This window comes from Nicotiana tomentosiformis, chromosome 4, assembly GCF_000390325.3.
Source record: "Nicotiana tomentosiformis chromosome 4, ASM39032v3, whole genome shotgun sequence".
NCBI lineage: Eukaryota > Viridiplantae > Streptophyta > Magnoliopsida > Solanales > Solanaceae > Nicotiana > Nicotiana tomentosiformis.
The window spans coordinates 61187030-61208736 of record NC_090815.1 but is presented as its reverse complement, the minus strand read 5'-3'; the positions used below and the strand labels follow the sequence as shown (position 1 = coordinate 61208736).

The 21707-nt window shown below is 39.5% G+C and overlaps 1 protein-coding gene across 1 annotated transcript; it reads right to left on the bottom strand.

Annotated features, from left to right (window-relative positions):
- Positions 1-14096: 14096 nt before the first annotated feature.
- LOC138909780 (uncharacterized) lies at positions 14097-21067 on the bottom strand. Its single transcript, XM_070200995.1, has 5 exons — positions 20983-21067; positions 15000-15079; positions 14771-14870; positions 14553-14647; positions 14097-14408 (listed from the first exon to the last, which is right to left on the bottom strand). The coding sequence occupies exons 1-5, from the start codon at positions 21065-21067 to the stop codon at positions 14097-14099; spliced, it is 672 nt and encodes a 223-aa protein (XP_070057096.1).
- Positions 21068-21707: the final 640 nt, after the last annotated feature.

The following is a 21707-nucleotide window of genomic DNA, read 5'->3' as shown; positions in this document are numbered from 1 at the left end:
ATGGACCCTGCATCTAGAAGGCGATGAAGTCAACTCCATTGGACTCGACTAGTCCTAAATTGCGCAGAATCTCATGATAATGATCCAAAAACCCTTGGTCATCCTATGCAGGTGTACCAATAAAGTGAGGAGGATGCAACTTCATGAACTTTTCTAATCTCTTCACCTTATCAACTGACATCACATGCTTATCCTTAAGCTGCACGACAATAGTAGGCTAAACTCCCCCAACTAGCAACACTCTGGGGGTCAGGTAACCATGGGTCACCTGCTCTAGTGTACGAGTTGCTAGAGTCTGCGTTCTGCCCCCTACTTGGGAAGTAGATTGTATAGTAGGAAATGCTCCGGCCTAAGCCAAACTCTCCAATAAGCCCACCATATGGATCAAAGCATAATGAACAGTCGGTGAAACAAGTAAGCCTTGGGGAGCCTGAGATGGTCCCATTGGTGCCACATAATCATAGACCTGCTCCTCAATACGATCTTAGGCACACAAAGGCTTTTCATACAAACTGGGCATAACAACCTTTATTTCGATCTTGACAGGAAGTCTTAACATTTCTAACACATATTCCACATTTTTGAACACATCCTCAATAACAATATAACATGATGAAGCATTTAGAATGAATATTGAACTTACATCCTTCAACACAAACACATTAGAAATCACCAATTCTATAATGATCAAGGGCTTACTCCAATTACATGAACACCGTGGGATTCAATTCTAAGAAGAAGGGGTTTTAGCCAACATACCTCAATTGAGCTTCTTAAGACTCTAAGATGTTTTGGAATATTAGCCACTTCAATCTATTTTATTAATATAACATAATTGAACTAAAATTAGGAAAATAAACATGGTTTAACTCATTTGAGCATATTATCAAACACTAGGTATGCATCAATGTTTTAAGCCCCTTTTTGTGGAAGATTCCATCTTTTTCCAACCCACTCTCTATTATTTTTAGCTCATAACCTTCCCATATACTTCAAGGAAACATGCATGCAAGACAACAACCCCCACACCCAATAATTGCCTCTCTAATTACCCCATTTTTGCAAAATTTTGAAATTGAGAGCTAGGACGTAGGTTCTTACCTTTAGGGTGAAGAATTCCTTTGTTAATCCTCAATGATTGAGGAAGAATTGATGGATAATGGTTGAAGGTTGCTCCCCCACTCTAAGAACTCTCCCTCTCACTCTATAATTATCTATGGGGTGTGTTTTAATGGGATTGGGTCGTATTTAAAAACCCCAAAAATAAAGCTCCGAAATGGGTTTTGCGGTCGCATATGTGACGGCATAATGGTTATGTGGTCCATGAAATGACCGCAAAAATGGGGGGCCAGAACTGGAAAAGAACTGATCTGGTCTGCGGTCACTATGCGCCCCCAGACCTGTTCTGCGGCCGCATAATGCACTGCAGAACGGTTCTGCGTCCGCATTGTGCACCGCAGAACCTCCCTACGAAAAACCCCAAGGCGTGATATGCGACAAAAATGCAGCCCGCGAAACGGTTATGCGGTCGCATAATGGCCGTGAAATTGGGCATCAAAAATGCCCCAGAAATTTGCCCCACTCTGCGACCAGTCTGGGGTCCGCAGAGTGGTTCTGCGGCCGCAGAATAGGCCGCAAAAATGCGTACTTCTGCAAAAATTTTCCTTCAACTCCCAGTGCACCGATCAATCCAAAAATTCCGAACCGGGTTTTTAGGGAAATATTTACGGGACCTTACATCCTCCCCCACTTAAGATCATTCATCCTCGAATGAGGCTCAGGGTCTACTGTTAGCACCTTATGTAACTCAGTTTTCACACCCTATACCAGCAACCCCAAATTTAACTAACTCTCTATATATTCAAAAATTTCGCAGAGTTTCCTTTGTAACTTGGCCTATCCACCTGTCAGAGAGCCCCGGAAACACGTCTTACAAACATATACAGAATCCAATAACATAACATAACTCATAACCACACCAACCGTGGCCTCATGTAAACAACATGGGATTAAAAAGGAGCATCTTTACATTAACTGAACAAGTGATACAAAATTCTTAGGCAACAGGTTCATAAAAGAAAGGATTACACAGCTATTCAAATAGGTAAGGATACTTCTTCTTCATCTCTTCCTCGGCCTCCCACGTGGCCTCTTCAACCTGCTGGTTTCGCCATAACACTTTTACGAAGGCAATTTCTTTATTCCTCAACTTTCGGACTTGTCTATCAAGAATGGCAACTGGAATCTCTTCATATGAAAAGTCTTCATTAACCTCAATTGTCTCAACCGACACAATAGCTGACGGATCTACAACTACATTCTTCAACATAGACACATGGAATACCGGGTGCACTAATGACATCTCGGGTGGTCGCTCAAGTTTGTACGCTACCTGACCGATCCTCTGGATGATTTTGTATGGCCCGACATACCTCGGACTCAATTTCCCTTTCTTTCCAAATCGCATAATATATTTCATGGGGGAACCTTCAAGAATACCCAATCATCTTCTTTGAACTCTAAGTCTATGCCACGAACATCCGAATAGGATTTTTGACGACTCTGAGCAGTTTTGAACTGCTCCTGAATGATTTTAACTTTTTCCATAGCCTGATGCACGAGGTCTGGCCCTATCAACTCTGCTTCCCAAATTTCGAACCACCTAATGGGTGATCTACATCTCCTACCATATAATGCCTCAAATGGTGCCATCTAAATACAAGCATGAAAGTTATTGTTATAAGCAAACTCTATGCGTGGTAAATGATCATTCCAGCTACCCTTGAAATCAATAACACAAGCACCCAACATGTCCTCAAGCATCTGAATAGTACGCTAAAAAATTGATGGATAATTGTTAAAGGTTGCTCCCCCACTCTAAGAACACTCCCTCTCACTCTAAAATATCAGAAATGTGCTCAAAATGGTGTAGGGGGTATGTTTTAATGGGATTGGGTCGTGTTTAAAAACCCCAAAAATGAAGCTCCGGAACGGATTTTGTGATTGCATATGCGACCGCATAATGGCTATGCGGTCCGCGAATTGACCGCGAATATGGGGGGCCAGAACTGGAAAAGAACTTATTTGGTTTGCGGTCACTATGCGACCCGCAGACCTGTTATGCGGTCGCATAATGCACCTTAGAACGGTTCTGCGGTCGTACAGTGCACCGCAGAACCTCCCTCCGAAAAATCCCAATGAGGGATATGTGACAAGAATGCGGCCCGCGAGACGATTATGCGGTCGTATAATGGTCGCGAAATTGAGCATAAACAATGCCCCAGAAATCTGCCCCACTCTACGACTAGTCTGGGGTCCGCAGAGTAGTTCTATTGCCGCAGAATGGGCCGCAGAAATGCATACTTCAGCCCAACATTTTCCTTCAATTCTCAGCGCACCGATCAATCCAAAAAGTCTGAACATTGCAGTTACATTTGACCCAAAGTTTCAGTAAAACTTACGAACATAACTTGTGATGACTTTTATCGACTTTTGTTCCACAACTTGCTTGACTTCAAAACATAAAACACGACTATAATACGACTAACATGACTCATAACATAACCTCCTTATCATGTTAAGCACCCTAGTCTCACCCCAAAAGTACATGTTATAACATTCCCAACTGGTCGACTTTTGACGAAATATTATTTTCTTCAATTCCTACAGCTTCTAAACCTTCCAACCTTCTTTGTCCTTGTTATTCATGATTTTCAACATTTGTAACCTCCGAGGTAACATGATAACTTACTTTATATACTTCCAAATATGATTTCATTTTTGGTCTTACATTAGTTTGCTTACGACGCATATTTACGTACAAAAATATAGGGTGTAACATTCTTCTCCCTCAAAGTTTAAAGCAATTCTCAAATGCTGCTTGTGCTCCTCCCTACTATATCATTAATGAACACAATGATAAAAGAATTTCAGCAAGGTTTGAACACATTGTTCATCAAATGCATGAAAGCTACTGGGGCATTAGTGAAACCAAAAAACATCACAAAAAACTTATAATGCCATAACGAGGTGTGAAAGTAGTCTTAGGGATGTTCGAAGCCCTAATTATCAATGAGTGATACCTTGATCTCAAGTCAATCTTTGAGAACACCCTGGCACCCTAATGTTGCTAAAATAAATCATCAATACATGGTAGTAGATACATATTCTTAATGGTCACCTTGTTCAACTGATGGTAGTCAATACACATTCTCAAAGACCCATCCTTTCTCTTAACAAATAATAATAGTGGTGCACCCTAAGGTGGCACACTAGGCCTGACGAACCCCTTATCTGGCAACTCCTGTAACTTCTCTTTCAATTCCTTCAACTCAACAGGAGCCATGCAATATAGTGGAATAGAAATAGGCTGATTCTTGGTGCCAAATAAATACAAAAATCAACATTCTTGTTGGGTGGCATGCATGGCCGGTCTTCACGAAACACATCCGAAAATTCCTTCACTACTGGAACGGACTCAACAGTAGGAGTGACAATACTAACATCTTTGACAAAACCTAAATACGTCAAATATTCCTTCTCAACCATTTGTTGAGCGTTCAGAAATTAGATCACTCTGCTAGGAGTGCAACCAAGAGAACCCTACCACTCTAACCTTGACAACCCTGGCATAGCCAATGTAATGGTCTTAGTGTGACAATCAAGAATAATATGGTACAGAGATAACAAATCCATACGTAAGATCATATTAAAATCTACATATTTAACAATAGAAAGTCTACCATCATCTCAAAACCTCAAATAATGACCACACATGATCAATATACTCGTGCACCAGAATGGAATCCCCAACCGGTGTAGATACATGAATAGGGGTAGCAAGCAAATCACGTGGCATATCAAGATAAGAAGCAATGTATAGTGACACATATGAATAAGTAGAGCAAGGATCAAACAATATCGAAGAATCTCTGTGGCACACAAAAATAATACCGGTAATAACAACATCGAAAACAACAACCTCGGTCCTCCCTGGAAATGCATAGCATCTGGCCTGACCTTTACTTGATCGAGCTCCTCCTCTAGGACGACCACGTCTTGGATGACCTACACCCCGTGTTGGCTGAGCAGGTGGTGTAGTAACCGGAACATGAATCATAGTATGTCTTCCATGTTATTCTGAATTCCTGCGAAGACATGGACAGTATTTTCTGACGTTCCCCAGATCTCTACACTCATAACAACCTCTGAATGAAAATGACTGCGAGGTCTGAGTTGGACCTTGTGAACCAGTATATCCACTAGATGAGCCCGGTACTGATGAAACCTAAACGGATGGATCGTGATGAGAACTCTGTGCTGGAAGTGCACTGAATGGAGACTGCTCAGAAGCCCCTCGATTGGGTGGTGTTGAATGTAAACTGGCCAATAATAGGACTCTCCCAAATCAACCTCTGCCTCTAGACGAGGCACTACCATAACAACCTGAATGTCGGGACCTCTTGTCCCCCCTACATCATCTCCCTAGTCTCACTGCGGATACGCTAAACACGAAGAACTATCTCCACCATAGCAAGGCGAATACTAAGGTAAAGACCCTCAATGAAGCTCCTTACTCGCTCCTCCTCAGTGGGAGAATCGAAACAGTAGCATGATGGGATAGCTATCTAAACCTCATCTCATACTCAGTATCTAACATCTAACTCTGCTGAAGGTACTCAAACTGCCTCCTTAGCTCCTCTCTCTTTGTGCGTGGCACAAACTACTCCAAAAAGACCGTAGAAAACTAAGCCAAGGTAAGAGGACATGACCCTGCGAGTCTTCCCTGCTTATACACCTGCCACCACATCTTGGATGGACCCTGCATCTAGAAGGCGATGAAGTCAACTCCATTGGACTCGACTAGTCCTAAATTGCGCAAAATCTCATGATAATGATCCAAAAACCCTTGGGCATCCTATGCAGGTGTACCACTGAAGTGAGGAGGATGTAACTTCATGAACTTACCTAATCTCTTCACCTTATCAACTGACATCTAGTGCTTATCCTTGAGCTGCATGACAATAGTAGGTTAAACTCCCCCAACTAGCAATACTCTGGGGGTCAGGTAACCATGGTCACCTGCTCTAGGGTACGAGTTGCTAGAGTCTGCGCTCTGCCCCCTGCTTGGGAAGTATATTGTATAGTAGAAAATGCTCCGGCCTAAGCCAAACTCTCGAATAAGCCCACCATATGGATCAAAGCAGAATGAACAGTCGGTGAAACAAGTAAGCCTTGGGGAGCCTGAGTTGGTCCCATCGGTGACACATAATCATGGACCCGCTCCTCAATACGATCTACTAGTGGTTCCACAAACGTTGCACGAGCAGGGGCTTTAGTTGTGGTGCGTGATCCACCCTACCTCTACCTCTACCCCGACATTTCATGGCCCTAGCTTAGGGTACCGACGCCTGCTCAGCTGCACCAGACAATCGTGTCCTCACAATATGTGAGAGAATAGAAAATCAAAGATTCAAAATTAGGGATAAACAAAGCCGTAGGACGGAGAATGAAAGAAAGGGAAATTGTTTCCTAATAGTCATGTAGCCTCTCGAAGATAAGTACAGACGTCTTCGTACCAATCATCAAGACTCTACTAGACTTTCTCGTAACTCATGAGACCTAAGCAACCTAGTTCTCTGATACCACCTTGTTACTACCCAAAATCTCACAGGAGTCATGATGGAACCTAACACCGCTTATTAGGCAAGCCAACAATCAATAAGGAGGAATAAACTTAAATAACAGTACTAAATAGTCTCAACAGTAGAATAACTTGAATAACTGAAGTCAATAGAAATAATACAATTGAAAACCATGCCACAACCTGGTATCATCTAGTACATGAGCTATACAAAATTTAAAATACAAAGTCTGAACCAAAAAATACAGTACTGTTTGAAAGATGGAACAGTAATAACATGAACTAAAAGAAAAGGGACTTCAAAGCCTGTGAATGGAACAACAGCTACCCTGAAATCTCCAAAACTGGTACTGATGCCACTCTCTAGCAATCATCTCTCTAAGCAGTACCTGGATCTACACATAAAGTGCAGAGTAGAGTATGCGTTCAACCGACCCCTTATACTCAATAAGTAACAAGCCTAACCTCGGGCTGAAAGCAGTGACAAACAAGGCAAGGTCTAATATTCATTTTCAATAGCCAATAATAAAAATAACTGTATAATATGGTGATAGGAAAAATAGCTTAAGTAATATCAATTTCAGCCTTTTCACAATAAGAGGAGAAATAAGCATGCTTTTTAAGAATAACAGTTAAGGCAGAAATTCTTCCATAGAAATCACCTAACATGGTTTTATCAATTTAGAGACATCAAGTACCAACTAGCATGAGCAAAGAAACACAACCTTATATGTGAATGACAAGTATAGATGCCAAAATCAACAATATCACAGTTAAATCATCAAGTACACCAAATCTCAATACATGTATAATGCATGGACAAATCCCTTCAATCATTACTTACAACCAAACACAACACTTTATGGGTGCCGGACATAAGTCCTTCACAAAGCACATATATAACCCATGTTCCTGCACCCATAGGTTAATACCTAACTCTAGAGGGGCAGGTCCTAGTCCAAGCGCTAATCACATCCAAGTCAATGATCAATATCACTTAGCCCAATATGGGGCCTGCCGCATGCGTTACCTCACAATCAATACCATTCAGCCCAACGTATGTCCTGACGCACGCGTCACCTCACATCAATAACTAATTGGCTTTACGGACCAAGTTCAGTCATCAACCGCTCAAGTCTCAAATGCTCACATCTCACAATACTTAACTCAATCCGTATCGCACTGATAAGGGTACCAATAACATGTGAGATAACATATAAAGAGTGCATAGAGACAAAGAGATAATACGTGAATGTACATCATGATTGAGAATATGACTAATTTTAAGGTAGACAACTCAATATATCAAGAATAGCCCTATCATGTCTCAAACAGATAAACACATAGCCTAAACATGATTTATAACATGAATAATAGTTCACGTAGTCATACAAGTGGAAAAAACACAAAAATAACGGGGCATGATAGCAAACAAGGTATATAATAGCATAAGGTCTACCAAAATTATGAATAACCCTGTGGTACGCATATACGCTCGTCACCTAGCATGTGTGTCACCCCCAACATGTATCAAATATCATAGCCAACGGAAAATTAACAACCATATTTAAACAAGTTACTTACCTAAAAGTGTGAGAATCAATACTCTAAAAATACGAGACCTCTCAAATCGGCCTCCGAATGGGTCAAATCTTGCAAACAATAACTCAATAACGTGAAATAAAACCATAGAAATCGATTCCCAATAATAAAGTTTCGATCTTCATTCATTTCCCAAGAAGTCAACAAAAGTTAACCCCGGGCCCACACGATTATAACCCAAGTCAAGGGGTAGATCCCGACTACCCACAACCCTACGAGTCCAAATATGTTGTTAGATTCCAAAACCAAGTCCAAAACTCCAATTATCAGTTTCTTAGGTTGTAGGAAAAATCTCCAAATTTCCCCTCGAAATTCCATATTTTGGGTGTTAATAATACATTTAGATTCTTGAAATAATGATATAAATGTGTATAAATCACTTACCCCAGAGCCTTGTTGCACAAATCCTCTTGAAAAATCACCCCTCTCCAAGTCTAGGGGTTCAAATTATGAGAGAATGACCTAAAATCCTGAAACCCCTTCCTCTTAGTCAGCACCAGAAGTCAGAAATACAACAAGAGGTTCGCAAATGCGATCCTCACCAATGAGATAAAAGGCTTGCAAATGTGAACTGGCTCCCTCAGCCTTCGCAAATGTAACCAGAATGTCGCAAATGCAATTAAGTGACGCAAATGCAATAAACCCTTCGCAAATGCAATGATGCAATTACGACTCCACCTTCGCAAATGCGAAGCTGTCCTTCTTAAGCGCCCATCAAAAATGTGATGCAGACCCCGCAAATGCCGACCTTCGCAATTGCAAACAGACCATCGCAATTGCGAGGTATGCAGCACCAGCAAAACTTAACCTTCCCCAAAACCAATCCGAAACTCACCATGCCCCTCGGGCCCCACACCAAACATCCATAAAAGTATATAAACTTCTTACGGACTTGCTCGTAAGCTCAAAACAAAAACATCCATAACAAAGAATCAAGAACCAAAAAACATCATGCAATCCTCCAAATTCATGAACTTCAAATTTCACAACCAAACATCTAATAGACCAATTGGAAATGAAATCAAACTTTGCACACAAGTCCCAAATGACAAAATAGACCAATTCCAAGCCCCAAATAAGAAACAACAATCCAAATCCGATAGCCTCAAAGTTAATCCATGGTCAAACTTATGAGACTTATAAACCTTCAAATTGCCAAGTCTCGGCAAATGGAGCCAAATCATCCTAAGTACCTCCAAATCTATATCTGGGAATAGGCCTAACTATAAAATCATTATACGAACCTATTGGAACCATCAAAATACGAATACGAGGTCCTGTACACAAAAGTCAAACCTTGGTCAATTGTAACAATTCATTCTAAAACCTCCCCGGAACCAAACCGACATCCCCCTAAGTAACAAAACAACAATCAAGCTTAAGTGAAATATCAAATGGGGAATCGAGGCCCAAATGCACAGAATGACTGGCCGGATCGTTACAATAAGCTAATTACATTAAAAACATATAATGATACGCACAGATAAAGCATATGAAATGATGCATGTTTTTATAGATATAAAGACCACTGGATATTCTAATGCACCAATATGACATATAAAATAAATATTCATCAAGTTGCATCTATATGAATGCATTTACATGCGTGCATTTGTGCATGAGAAATACTCAAATTTTACATCAATCAGATACTCTTAACTGTCCAACAAACCAAAAACTAGTTAGTTTCTCATAATCATGCGCACACACGATCCAATTATAACATGGGTTATCATGTGACACTGAAGGGATGGATCTAATCCATGCGCCATAGAGCATTTAGCTTAACAATTAATTAGAAATCCACACAGACAACTCATATGTCATAATCATCTCAAATCGCACGAATAACTTACGTGCCATGATCATCTCAAATAGCATGACCAACTCATGTGCCATGACCACAATACACGCGAGAGAGCAATATGCAAGATATAATACATATTTACGAGAGATATCAATATGTATGGTGTAATGCATATCTATAAGAGAGATCAAAATGCATGGTGTAATGCACATGTACAAGAGAGATCAATATGCATGACATACTACATATGCATAATGTATGGCTATGGATGTAACATGTAACCCAACATACAAATAGTCCATCATGTAAATAATATGTAAAAAGAGCCTAGACATGATCTGTAGCATGAATAAGATGCTCAAGTAATTATACAATATCACAACCCAAAATTCTACCAAAAGTCGTGATGACACCTAACCCCAAAATGTAAGGTAAGCCCAAATCCAAGCAAACCAAATCATGATAAATATAAGATAAATTGTTGATATTAAATTAGTAAACCATAATAAATCTCAAGAACATCAGCCAAATCGAAAAAATACTACAATAAATCCCTAAACCCGATAGTACGAAGTCATGAGCTTCTAAGACAAAATACAAATGTCTATAAATAATACAGTACCTGTCTAAAACAAAGAACAATAGAAATAGATAAGAAAGGGAATCCATTACTTGCGAAACAAGGATGACAACTCACCACAAAGTCTCCAAACAACCTCTAAGCGCCCTCTTGAAAGCCGCTAGGTCTAGTACCAAGATATGCACAAAAAATGTGTAAAATTATACTATGGCTACAAAAATAACATATACTTAGTGAGTATCAAGTCTAATCTCAAAGAAGTAATGGTGAGATTTTGGCAAAAGCATGATACTTACTGTCTCAACTTGAACGGTTTATAATTACATGATGTAACAGAAAATAGCCAAAAATAACTGATACAACACTGAGGTGCAAATAAAACTAATATAAGTATGCTTCTCAACTAAGATATCCAAAACATAGTACAATTTTTAAATCTGCATATAAAGATGGTATGCACCGAATAGCATCTATATGAATGTTTCTACATGAGTCTAAGATGATGATGCATGCTAAAGAATCAGTCTTATCCAATATCGAGTCCATCCCACGTGCTCCAACACGATCCAACGCATCCCACATGCTCAACTCGATACGCGTATCACTTGTGCTCATAGGGCACAATGTAACACGGGTAATCACCTAATTGCGGAGGGAAGGATATACATCCAAGCTCCACGCAAAAATTCATCATGCCAACGACATATAGTTATCATAATATTCACATAGTATAAACTATCATTTCATAATAATATCATTCTACTCAAATGTTCCAATGTGCCGTAATCATATCAATCCTTACTAATATCTCCACCTCTAAGGATGTAAGTATATGTTTAAGAAATAACTAATAAAATGCACAAAGACATAATAAATAAAGACGTAAATAAGTAATTATGACATAAAGTATGACTACAGCTACACGAAAAATGTATCAACACCTCAAGAATAGCCCATCATTCCCAAATAAGATGTGACTTCTAAGATGAATGATTTAGCACACATAGTCATACAATCGAATAAAGCATACGTCGTGAAGAACAAACAACCAAACAAGACATAAAGAAGCCTAATACTCCCTAAACATGGTAAATCCTTAGTGCATGTATATATGGTCGTCACCTTACATATACGTCACTCCCAAGTCACGTAGCATATAGCACATAAGTCTAATTTATAAACAATTCCCTCTTAACAAGGTTAGAAAAGAGACTTACCTCCTCCTAGGATTGCTTCAACCCTTTAATACCGCTTTTCCTTTGAAATTATCCTCCAAACAATCCAAATCTAACCAAACAATACTTAACAGGGTCAAATAAAGTCATGAAAATTAATTTTAAACAATAACACTTCAATCTCTACTCAAATCTCAAAATGTCAATAAAAGTCAAATCGGGATAACATGGTCAAAATCCGATTCTAGGGGTATATCCCATTGACCTATAACTCCACGAGCCGAAATATATGCTTAGTTCCTAAATTCAAGTCCAAATCAATGTCCAAAACCTCACATTATACTCTCTTAAGTGTGGACAAAACCCCCAAATTTCACTCTTAAAATTCCATGTTTTAGGTGTAGAAATCTATGGGGAATCAAGATATATGATCAAAGCCAAGTAGAAATTACTTATCCTCAGAATTGTAGTGAAATCGCTTTTCAGAATCTCCTCCTCTCGTTCTCCAAAACTCAAAATGATGAAAATGAGCTAAAACTCGATTTTTAAGCAACCTGGTAGGCATTCTCGTAAGTGTGACCCATAATGTGCATGTGGGACCTCGCATATGCGAGCCTCTGATCCGCGGGTGCAATCCTTCCTGGCCTAGTCCAACTGTGCAGATGTGCAAGACCCTTTGCAAGTGTGACTTTTTCACTTGCGACCTCAACCTCGCAGGTGCTGTTGTACCAGACACCAGAAATCTGCCGAACTCGCAAAATTATCCAAACCACCTCGAAACACACCCGAGTCCCTCAAGACCCCATACAATTCTTCTAACAAGTACATATACCTTATTCAAAAGCTTAAAACTACTAAAACATCATCAACACCAATAATCGCACATCAAATCAAAAATCTCAAACTTTCTTAAATTCCAAATACTAACTTCCGACTAAAAGTGCTGAATCAACCTCGGGTCACCTAAGCCCCAAAAATAACATACGTAGTAGGCCTAAATTATCATACGAACCTATTGGAGCCTTCAAAAGACCAATCCGGGGTTGTTAACCTTTAATGTTGACTTTGGTCATCTCTTCTAGTAGTAGGATTCAACTTAGGAACTAAGCGTTCTGAATCTCTCCCGAATATCTCAAAAACCAAAACACCCATCCTCGTGCATCATAAATCATCAAACCAACGTACATAAAGCATCAAATTGGGTAACAAAGTTCTATAACTCAAAATGACCGGCCGGGTCATTACATTCTCCACCTCTAAAATAAATGTTCATCCTCAAAAGGGTTTATAAATGTACCAGGACTGATGAAAAGGTGTGGATATCTACTTAGCATATCTAACTCAATCTCCCAAGTTTCCTCCTCACTTGGTTTTCCTTTCCAAATCACATTTACCGAAGCGATCTCCTTTGACCTCAACTTCCTAACATGTATGTCCAAAATAGCAATCGTGTCTTCTTTAGAGGTCAAATTCTCATCTAGATGCACTATGTTGTAGTCCAAAATATGTGACTTATCTTTATTATACCTCTAAAGCATAGAAACATAAAATACCAAATTAACCTCCGATAAGCTAGGAGGCAAGGCTAACCTATCAGCAACCTCATCAACTTTCTCCAACACCTCAAATGGACCAATAAACCTCGGACTCAACTTGCCTTTCTTTCCAAACCTCGTCATACCCTTCATGGGTGAAACTTTTAAGAGTAACTTTTCACCCTCCATATAGGTCTATCACGAACCTTCTTGTCCGCATAACTCTTTTGCCTGCTCTGAGCTTCTTGAATCAACTTTACCTTCCCCAACCTAGCCTCACCAAGCTCGTCCAACCAATAGGAGAAAGACATTGTCTACCATATAAAGCTTCAAATGGAGCCATCGGAATGTTGGACTGATAACTGTTATTGCAAGGGAACTCCACCAAAGGTAAGAACTGCTCCCATTGACCTCCAATGTCATTAAGAATCTGAATAGTCTGCTTGAATAGACAATCCTCCTACCAGTGAAAAGTCGTGCTAAGCTCGACCTATGTACCTAACTCCTGTTATAATGCTCTCCAAAGTGAGATGCGAACTGAGTGCCACAATCTGAAATAATAGAAATAGGCACTCCATACAAATGAACCTCCTCCAAAATGTAAATTTGGGCTGAACATTCCAAGTATAAGTAGTTAACAACTGTATGAAGTGCGTGGACTTAGTCAACCTATCAACAATGACCCAAGTAGCATCAAACTTCCTCAAGGTATGTGTAGTCCTAGAACAAAGTCCATAGTGATACGCTCACACTTCTACTCCGGTATAATCATCTTCTGAGTCAAACCATATAGTGTCTGATGTTCATACTTAACTTGATGGCAATTCAAACACCGCGAAACAAGCCCAATAATGTCCTTCTTCATCCTCCTCCACCAATAATGTTGCTTTAATTCACGATGCATCTTCATAGCACTTGGATGAATATAATACCACAAACTGTGAGCCTCCCGAAGTATCAAATCGCTAAAGACATCAACATTAGGAACAAAAAGTCGACACTGAAGTTGCATGACATCATCATCTCCAAGAACTACCTTCTTAGCACCACCTTGCTGCACCGTGTCCTTAAGCACCAGTAAATGGGGATCATCATACTAGCAAGCCTTAATGCGCTCAAATAAGGGCGACTGTGCAGCAACACAAGCAATAACTTTACTAGGATAAAAAATATCTAGTTACATAAATCTATTTGACAATGCCTAAACAACCATAGCCAAAGGTCTTTCCTCTGTTAGAATGAATTCCAAACTATCCGTACTCTCTGCCTTTGTACTCAAGGTATCCGCTAACGTATTCGTCTTACCTGGATGATACAAGATAGTGATATCATAATCCTTAAGCAACTCAAGCCACCTTTGCTTCCTCAAATTCAAATCCTTCTACTTAAACAAGTGTTGAAGACTGCGATGTTTAGTATAAACCTCACATGACACATTGTACAAGTAATGCCTCCAAATCTTAAGTGCATGCACAATCGTTTCCAATCCCAAATCATAAAATGGATAATTCTTCTCATAAGGTTTCAACTGTCATGACACATAAGCAATCAACCTACATCAGAAACACACCAAAACCAACGCGTGAAGCATCATAGTACACCGTATATGGCCTTGAACCTGTGAGCAACACCAATACTGGGGCTGTAGTCAAGCAACCTTGAACTTCTTATATCTCTCCTCACATTGATCAGTCCATCTAAAAGGAACACCTTTTTGAGTCAACTTAGCCAATGGAGCTGCAATGAGTGAAAATTCCTCCACAAAATGATGATAGTATTCTGCCGAACCCACGAAATTCCTAATCTCTGCAGCTATCTATGACATTTCTAAACCGCCTCAATCTTCTTAGAATCAACCTTAATCCCATCACTAGATACTACGTGACCCAAGAATGCGACTTAATCCAAGCAATACTCACCCTTAGAAAACTTAGAATAATAATGCTTCTCCTTCAAGGTATGAAGCACAATATTCAAATGTTTCTCATGCTCCTAACTAATACGAGTAAATCAAGATGTCATTAATAAACACAATAACAAAAGAGTCCAAATAAGGGTTGAATATCCGGTTCATCAAATCCATGAATGCCGCTAGAGCATTAGTCAAACCAAATGACATCACAAAGAACTCATAATGACCATAACGAGTCCTAAAATCCATATTAGGGATATAGAATCCCAAATATTAACCTGATGTTAATCCGATCTCAAGTCAATCTTTGAGAACACCATAGAACCTTGAAGCTTATTGAACAAATCATCAATAGAAGGCAATCGATACTTGTTTTTAATGGTGACCCTGTTCAATTGCCGATAATCAATTCACATCCTCATTGTACCATCCATCTTCTTCACAAACAACACTAGTGTTTAACCCAAAAATAGTTTTGTAGTCAAAACAATTAAATAAATATTCGAGTTTCTAATAACCGATTTGATTCACTTTTCAAAATATAAACGATACAAAAAAGGAATGGATAATAAGGAAATAAATTGAGAAAGTAAAGGAAATAGAAATCTTATTGATGGTTGTATCCTTTCATCCATATGAAAGCAAGAATTATTCAATAATAGAGAATTGTAGTAGAATACTGTATTTGAGAGTACGACTTAGTAATTTGTTACACCCCATACTTTTGACGTTGATTGCATTGTTAGTAAACAAAAGTAAGCTTGGAGAGTTTAATATCCCTAAAAAAGGTTAAGAGAGGTTTATTGAAGTGATAAGTAAGTTTCATAAGAATTCAGGGTTATACGAATCAAAGAAAATACTTTTTGACGGAGTTCGCCAAAGGGAAGTGGATTGCCATAGCCATACTTTTGAGGTAAGAATAAGAGCTCTTAATATGATAATAAGGACTTGTTATAAGGTATTTGAATCATACAATAGTTGTTCTTAAGCTTTGAAGTCAAATAAGTTGTAAAACAAAAATTTGCAAAAGTTGTCGCAAGATACGTTCATAATCTTACTGAAATTTGGATCTAATGTCACTGAGCTTTTTTCTCATTGTAATTGGAGTTATTGGTGTAAGGCCCTGAAAATTTCGCCAAGGAATTTAAGGTTTCGTGGTTTTGAGGTAGGCTTATGTGTTTGAGGGTTGTAGAAATTCTTCGCGGTGAGCTTGCTCGCTGCAGTACAGACTTTTTGGGTTGAAGAATGCATCGAGGTGTTGGTTGAGTTTTTTTTTTTTTTTTTTTTTGCTGAAGGGCAAATTATTCGGTCAGATTCACGACTGTAGATCCATTCTGTTGGCCGCAAAAGCATCGTAGAGTTGAGCAGGTAGTTGTTCAATTTTGAGGGTTGTTTCACGGTCCATTATGCGATCGCATACCTATTTCGCGGTCCACACTTCTATCGCAGAGTTAGCATGAGGAAATTTGGTTGGGTGATTCTGCGGCCGCATAAGTGGTCTGCGGACCGCAGACCGGTCACATACCTGTCCAGATCATCCCAGTTTTTGGGCATCAGTTTCGTGGTCCATTATGTGGACCGCATACCTATTCTGCGGTCCGTTCTGCGATCGCAAACTTGAGTTCGGGGGGTCCATTTTTCTATTTTTATACCCAACCCCATTTTGATAAATAGTCTTTGGGGCTTATTTTGGGGCAATTATCTGATAATTTTAGAGAGAGGTAAGAGTATTTTAGAGAGAGAAGGAGAAAACCTAACACTCTAATCATCCAATCTTGCGCGAACCTTCAAGAATCAAGGAAACCAATCACTACATTATCATTTATCCGGTAAGACCTTGTCCTAAAACCTTCATGCAATTGTTATGGGTTTAATTAGGTTATGGTGGTTGGAAATAGGCCATGCATGTGACAATAGGTTGTAGTGTGTGGGTTTAATGAACAAGTTTGGTGGTTTCTTGTTGAAATTGGTTAAGGGAGGAAGAGATTACCATTGTAGAGCTTTGTAGTCTATTTTGCATACTAGATGTTCGACAAAATTCCTAAGAGAGTTACACTATGTGAATCCTTCTAATTATTATCCGATTTGCGCTACCTTCTTATGGATAGTTATTGCTAGAAGTGTTGGGACGTTGTAGTAACTTAAGAAAAGCTTAAACAAGGTATGTTGGCTAAACTCTTCATTTACAATTGAATCTCACAATGGCCTTGTAAGTCCCGTGTTGCTCATTGTTAATTGATTATTCCGAACAAGCCTCGTGTCAAAAGATATATGGGTTCAAATTATATTCCAAATGTTCTTCTTTGTTGAGGTACTATTTTAGAAGGTGATTAAACAAGGGCTGTGTGTTAATATGTCATTATTTGAAGCGTGATTTTAATGAAAACTAGCATGTCAAATTGTGTAAGAAATCACATGTGTCTAAGACCCTTAATTTGGTTAGTTGCTCAAATGTGTATCTAAAGTCTTGAATTAAAATGCCTTGTTGTTGATAATCTATAAGTATGCTTGAAAGTGAAAGAAGGGGTCTGGAGATGGATAGTGTGGCCACCGTGCCAATAATGAGTGTTATACTTGTGTCCAAACGTGGCTGTTTTAACTAATGCTATACTTTGTAAGTGTTTCCAATGTGTCTTTAGATCTTACATATATTAATGGGTTGAAATTGTAATAGCCTTTTCTGGGAAAAGTATTTCAAGATTAAATGATGTGTTACTCGTTTATGCTTCTAACTTGTGCCTTGATTGCAAACCATTTTACTTCATTTCTTTGAAAGGAATTCATTGTGTTTAACTCTTCACTGCTAAAAACTTAAAGTTATGATTTACGAAATACTCTATATGTTGATGATCCTTGAAGGTAAAGAAAAGAAAGTGTGGAATATGAAGTACGACCGTCGTGCCATGAATAATGAATCTTGTGAATGGCCAAAAGAGCCAAGGAAATATTATTGTTGTGAATGGTTGAAAATACTAATCAAGGTTTATACAATGTGAAACAAGATGAGGTGAATACATTTGTAATTATACTACCTTTGTGTGCAAAAAAAAAGTTTTTGGGAGTATCATTAACAAACCGAGGAAGGGTGGGTCATAAGGCCTACACCCGAAACTACACGTGCCGGTGTAGGGGTGATGGTGATGGTTTCTGATTATTCCCCTTATTTGGGATGAGATTGATATTAGCTGTGAATTGGAAAATTAACCCACACGGCATATGTGTGAAGGCATCCTAATCGATCGGGTGGAGATCAGACGCCATGTTGCGCACATGGTGGTACTACTCTTAGTAACACCTTTTTTGCATCACATGTCAAACCACATTGTTCGTGGGGAGATGGCCTAGTCGATCGGGTGTGCATGGACTCCATGTTAAAAACACGGTGGTATATCGGTGTTAATGATCTCCCAACCAAAATATATATTATTTTTCATATTTTGAAAGCTGGTATGTGTTAACTGGGCATTTGGGTATTGTTGATTGTGACTTGCTGCTTCTATGGTTTTCCCTTTCTTATAATGGTATTCTATATTGAAAGTGGACATTTAGCTTTACATACTATTACTATTCCATATGTACTAACGTCCCGTTTGCCAGGGGCGCTGCATCTTTAATGGATGTAGGTGATTCGTCAGCAGGTGGTTATGACCCTTGTTAGCAGTCACTCTCTATTCTGGGCTTCATGTCATTTGACGTTGTACGTTACATTTTGAGGTATAGCCGAGGCCTTGTCGCCGGCACATCCATACTACTCTTCCGTTGTGCTTAGAGGATCTGTAGACGGGTTGTAGGTGGTATATCATGTTGGGAATTAAACTAGTAAATGTTGGTATTTGGGGGAACATGTTTTCATCATATCACTAAACTTGTTATATTTTGGAAATCATAAATGAATATCCTTTAGTAGTAGAAAATATTATGGAACACTTGACTCTTCTCATGTCTATCACCTGTAAGATTTCTTATATTGTTAATGGGCAAGGTAGGGTAGAAGGTATCTAACAGGCTTGCTTAACTGGGGTATCTCGGTTGAGCGCCGGTCGCGCTCCCTGAGGTCGAGGCCTGACAATTAGGTGATCCACCTACCAAATGGAAGGCCTACGAGTCTAATTTCTAATGCATTAAATTGTTCGTTGATATGACATCGGAGTAGAGGGATATTTACTTTTTTGCGAGATTGCGCAAGTAGCTCCTTATGGTACCCACATTGGATGATGGAAATATTCAGATATATATCAAACGCCTACAACCCGTTTTCGTTTGTATTTTTCAGAATTTCCAGACACAAAACATTCCCAAATCCCTTTAAGAATTCTCATATGATCCAATGCCAAAATCAAAGGCAAATCAAGTAAATCCAACGTGAAGAATCCTGTGGTCGTCGTCTTATCGCTTTTCCCCTTGCTGTGCTGATTTAGGAGACTCCTCGGAAGTTAGGTGATCTCAAAATTTTAGGGATTCTTGTGCTGGGAGGTAAGTTCCATCTTCTCTTGCTTGTTCATAAGTGAAGTTGCAGGAGTGTTATTACTAAGAGGTTGTTAAGAAAATTCTTGGAGGAACTTGGAATTTAGTTGTGTGTTGTGAGTTTCTCGTTAGAGACTGTATGTTGGTGTTAAATTTATTGATTTGGTTGGTTGTGTTTCTAAAATGATAATAAAGATAAGTATGGCGGAAGATGTGGTCTTGAGGTTAAGCTACCATTATTAATAAACTTGAGAGTTTTATGTACTCAAGGTGTTTAAAAATTGTCTAAGTGAAGGCTACCTATAGTTATTGATTCTATCTTTGATTCCAATCATTCGTATGATGTAGATAATCGCCTGTAGGATGTGCGACAATCTGTGGAACGTATTTAGCTTCATCAACAATGTACGTAGGGCAACTTTCTCTCTAGGCCTGACTCGATGAAAATATTCCTTTGAAATAATCTTCATGTCGTAAGATTGAATCACCCTAAGCCTTTCTGGACGAAATTGATCATGCTCTTGTGTACTCCTTATCAAATTCATTTTCTGGATTAGATATGTGTCATAATGATTATCTTGAGGTTGAAGAACGTAGCGACAATAACGATAATCGGATGGGTTACGACAATAGGTTACACCAACTCTAATTGTGACATCTATTACGATTGGTCTTGGATTGCGCATATATAAGTATCTATTTTCTTATCGAGCCGCGCTATAGTCAGCCGGGTACAACTAAATGTGCACACCGCTTCAGCTGGTTTTGACATTACCGAGTTCTATTAAGGCCGGGTAAGACCGAGTCCTCTTCGATGTTGTGTATATTATAATATGACATGATTTTTCCCATAGAGCGGCTTGATACTATATTATATGGCACCATTCAGTTGCTTGATTTTTACAAACATGCATATATAAATTCATGGTTATAGCAGTTGTATGCCCTCAGCAGCCTCTTTTTGAGTTCGGGTACAGATAGACAGGGTGACATACCTCTTCAGTAGAGTGCCCGTCTGAGATGTTGGTTGTCGCACTCCACTTCTCCGAAGTTGCCACACAAGAGTCGATAGGTACTATTGTATTTACTTTTGGCATTTTGGGTGTGGCGAGGCCTTGTCCCAACCATTTATGTATTATATCACTCTTAGAGACTTGTAGACTAGCGCTCAACGTGTATACATTTTGTTATGGCCTTGTCGGCCTTCTTGTTAGTTGACGATACTCTCCTTGCGGCCTTGTCGGCCTTGGTTATCTATATATACTGTGTCGAGACTCTTCTTCTTGCAAGTTGTTGTACATTCTTGTCTTGTTAATGTTATTTGGATGTCTTGTCCTCCCAGGTACCATGTCAGAGATTCTAGGTACTATAGTTGGTCCGCTCGGGCCTTTGGGTGTTGGGTTTTGGCCTCACCCCCAAGGTAGGGGTATGACAAATTTGGTATCAGATCCAGGTTGGTCCTAGGGAGTCTGCAAGCCGTATTGAGTAGAGTCATGTTTATGGGTGTGTTGTGCACTCCTAATCTTTATGCGATAGGGCTGAGTCGTAAGTATTCACTCCTAATCTTTATCTTGTTTATGTTCTCAGTGATGCCTACTACTACTAGACGACATGCGGTTGTTCAGAGTCTAGATGAGGAGGTGGGGGAGGGCACCAGTCAGGTGCCACCTACTCATGTAGATCAACATGGGCCTCATGATGAGGCTCATTCTCAAGCTTCTAGAGCACCACCACCACCCCCAAAGGGGCATAGAGGAGCTGATGTACCTATGATTCCTCTCCCGGTTGCTCCTTATCAGGATTTAGACATGCGGAGTGTTGTGCAGTTGTTGACTCGACTAGTGGCCAAACAAACCCAGCATTAGACCCCTGTCACCGCAGATAGAGCTGTCAGCGCGAGAGTTAGGTATTTTATTAACCTGGACCCTCCGGTATTTGCAGGAGCAGATCCAAATGCAGATCCTCAAAGCTTTTTAGATCAGATGCAGC

What these genes read in the sequence shown, in the direction of transcription:
- LOC138909780 (XM_070200995.1), bottom strand. Translation starts at nt 21,067, where the DNA reads ATGGTACCTGGGAGGACAAGACATCCAAATAACATTAACAAGACAAGA. An exon ending in TTACTTGTACAATGTGTCAT is followed by an intron (nt 14,648 to 14,770) that starts GTGAGGTTTATA and finishes TGTATCATCCAG; the next exon opens with GTAAGACGAATACGTTAGCG. An exon ending in AGGAAAGACCTTTGGCTATG is followed by an intron (nt 14,409 to 14,552) that starts GTTGTTTAGGCA and finishes CTGGTGCTTAAG; the next exon opens with GACACGGTGCAGCAAGGTGG.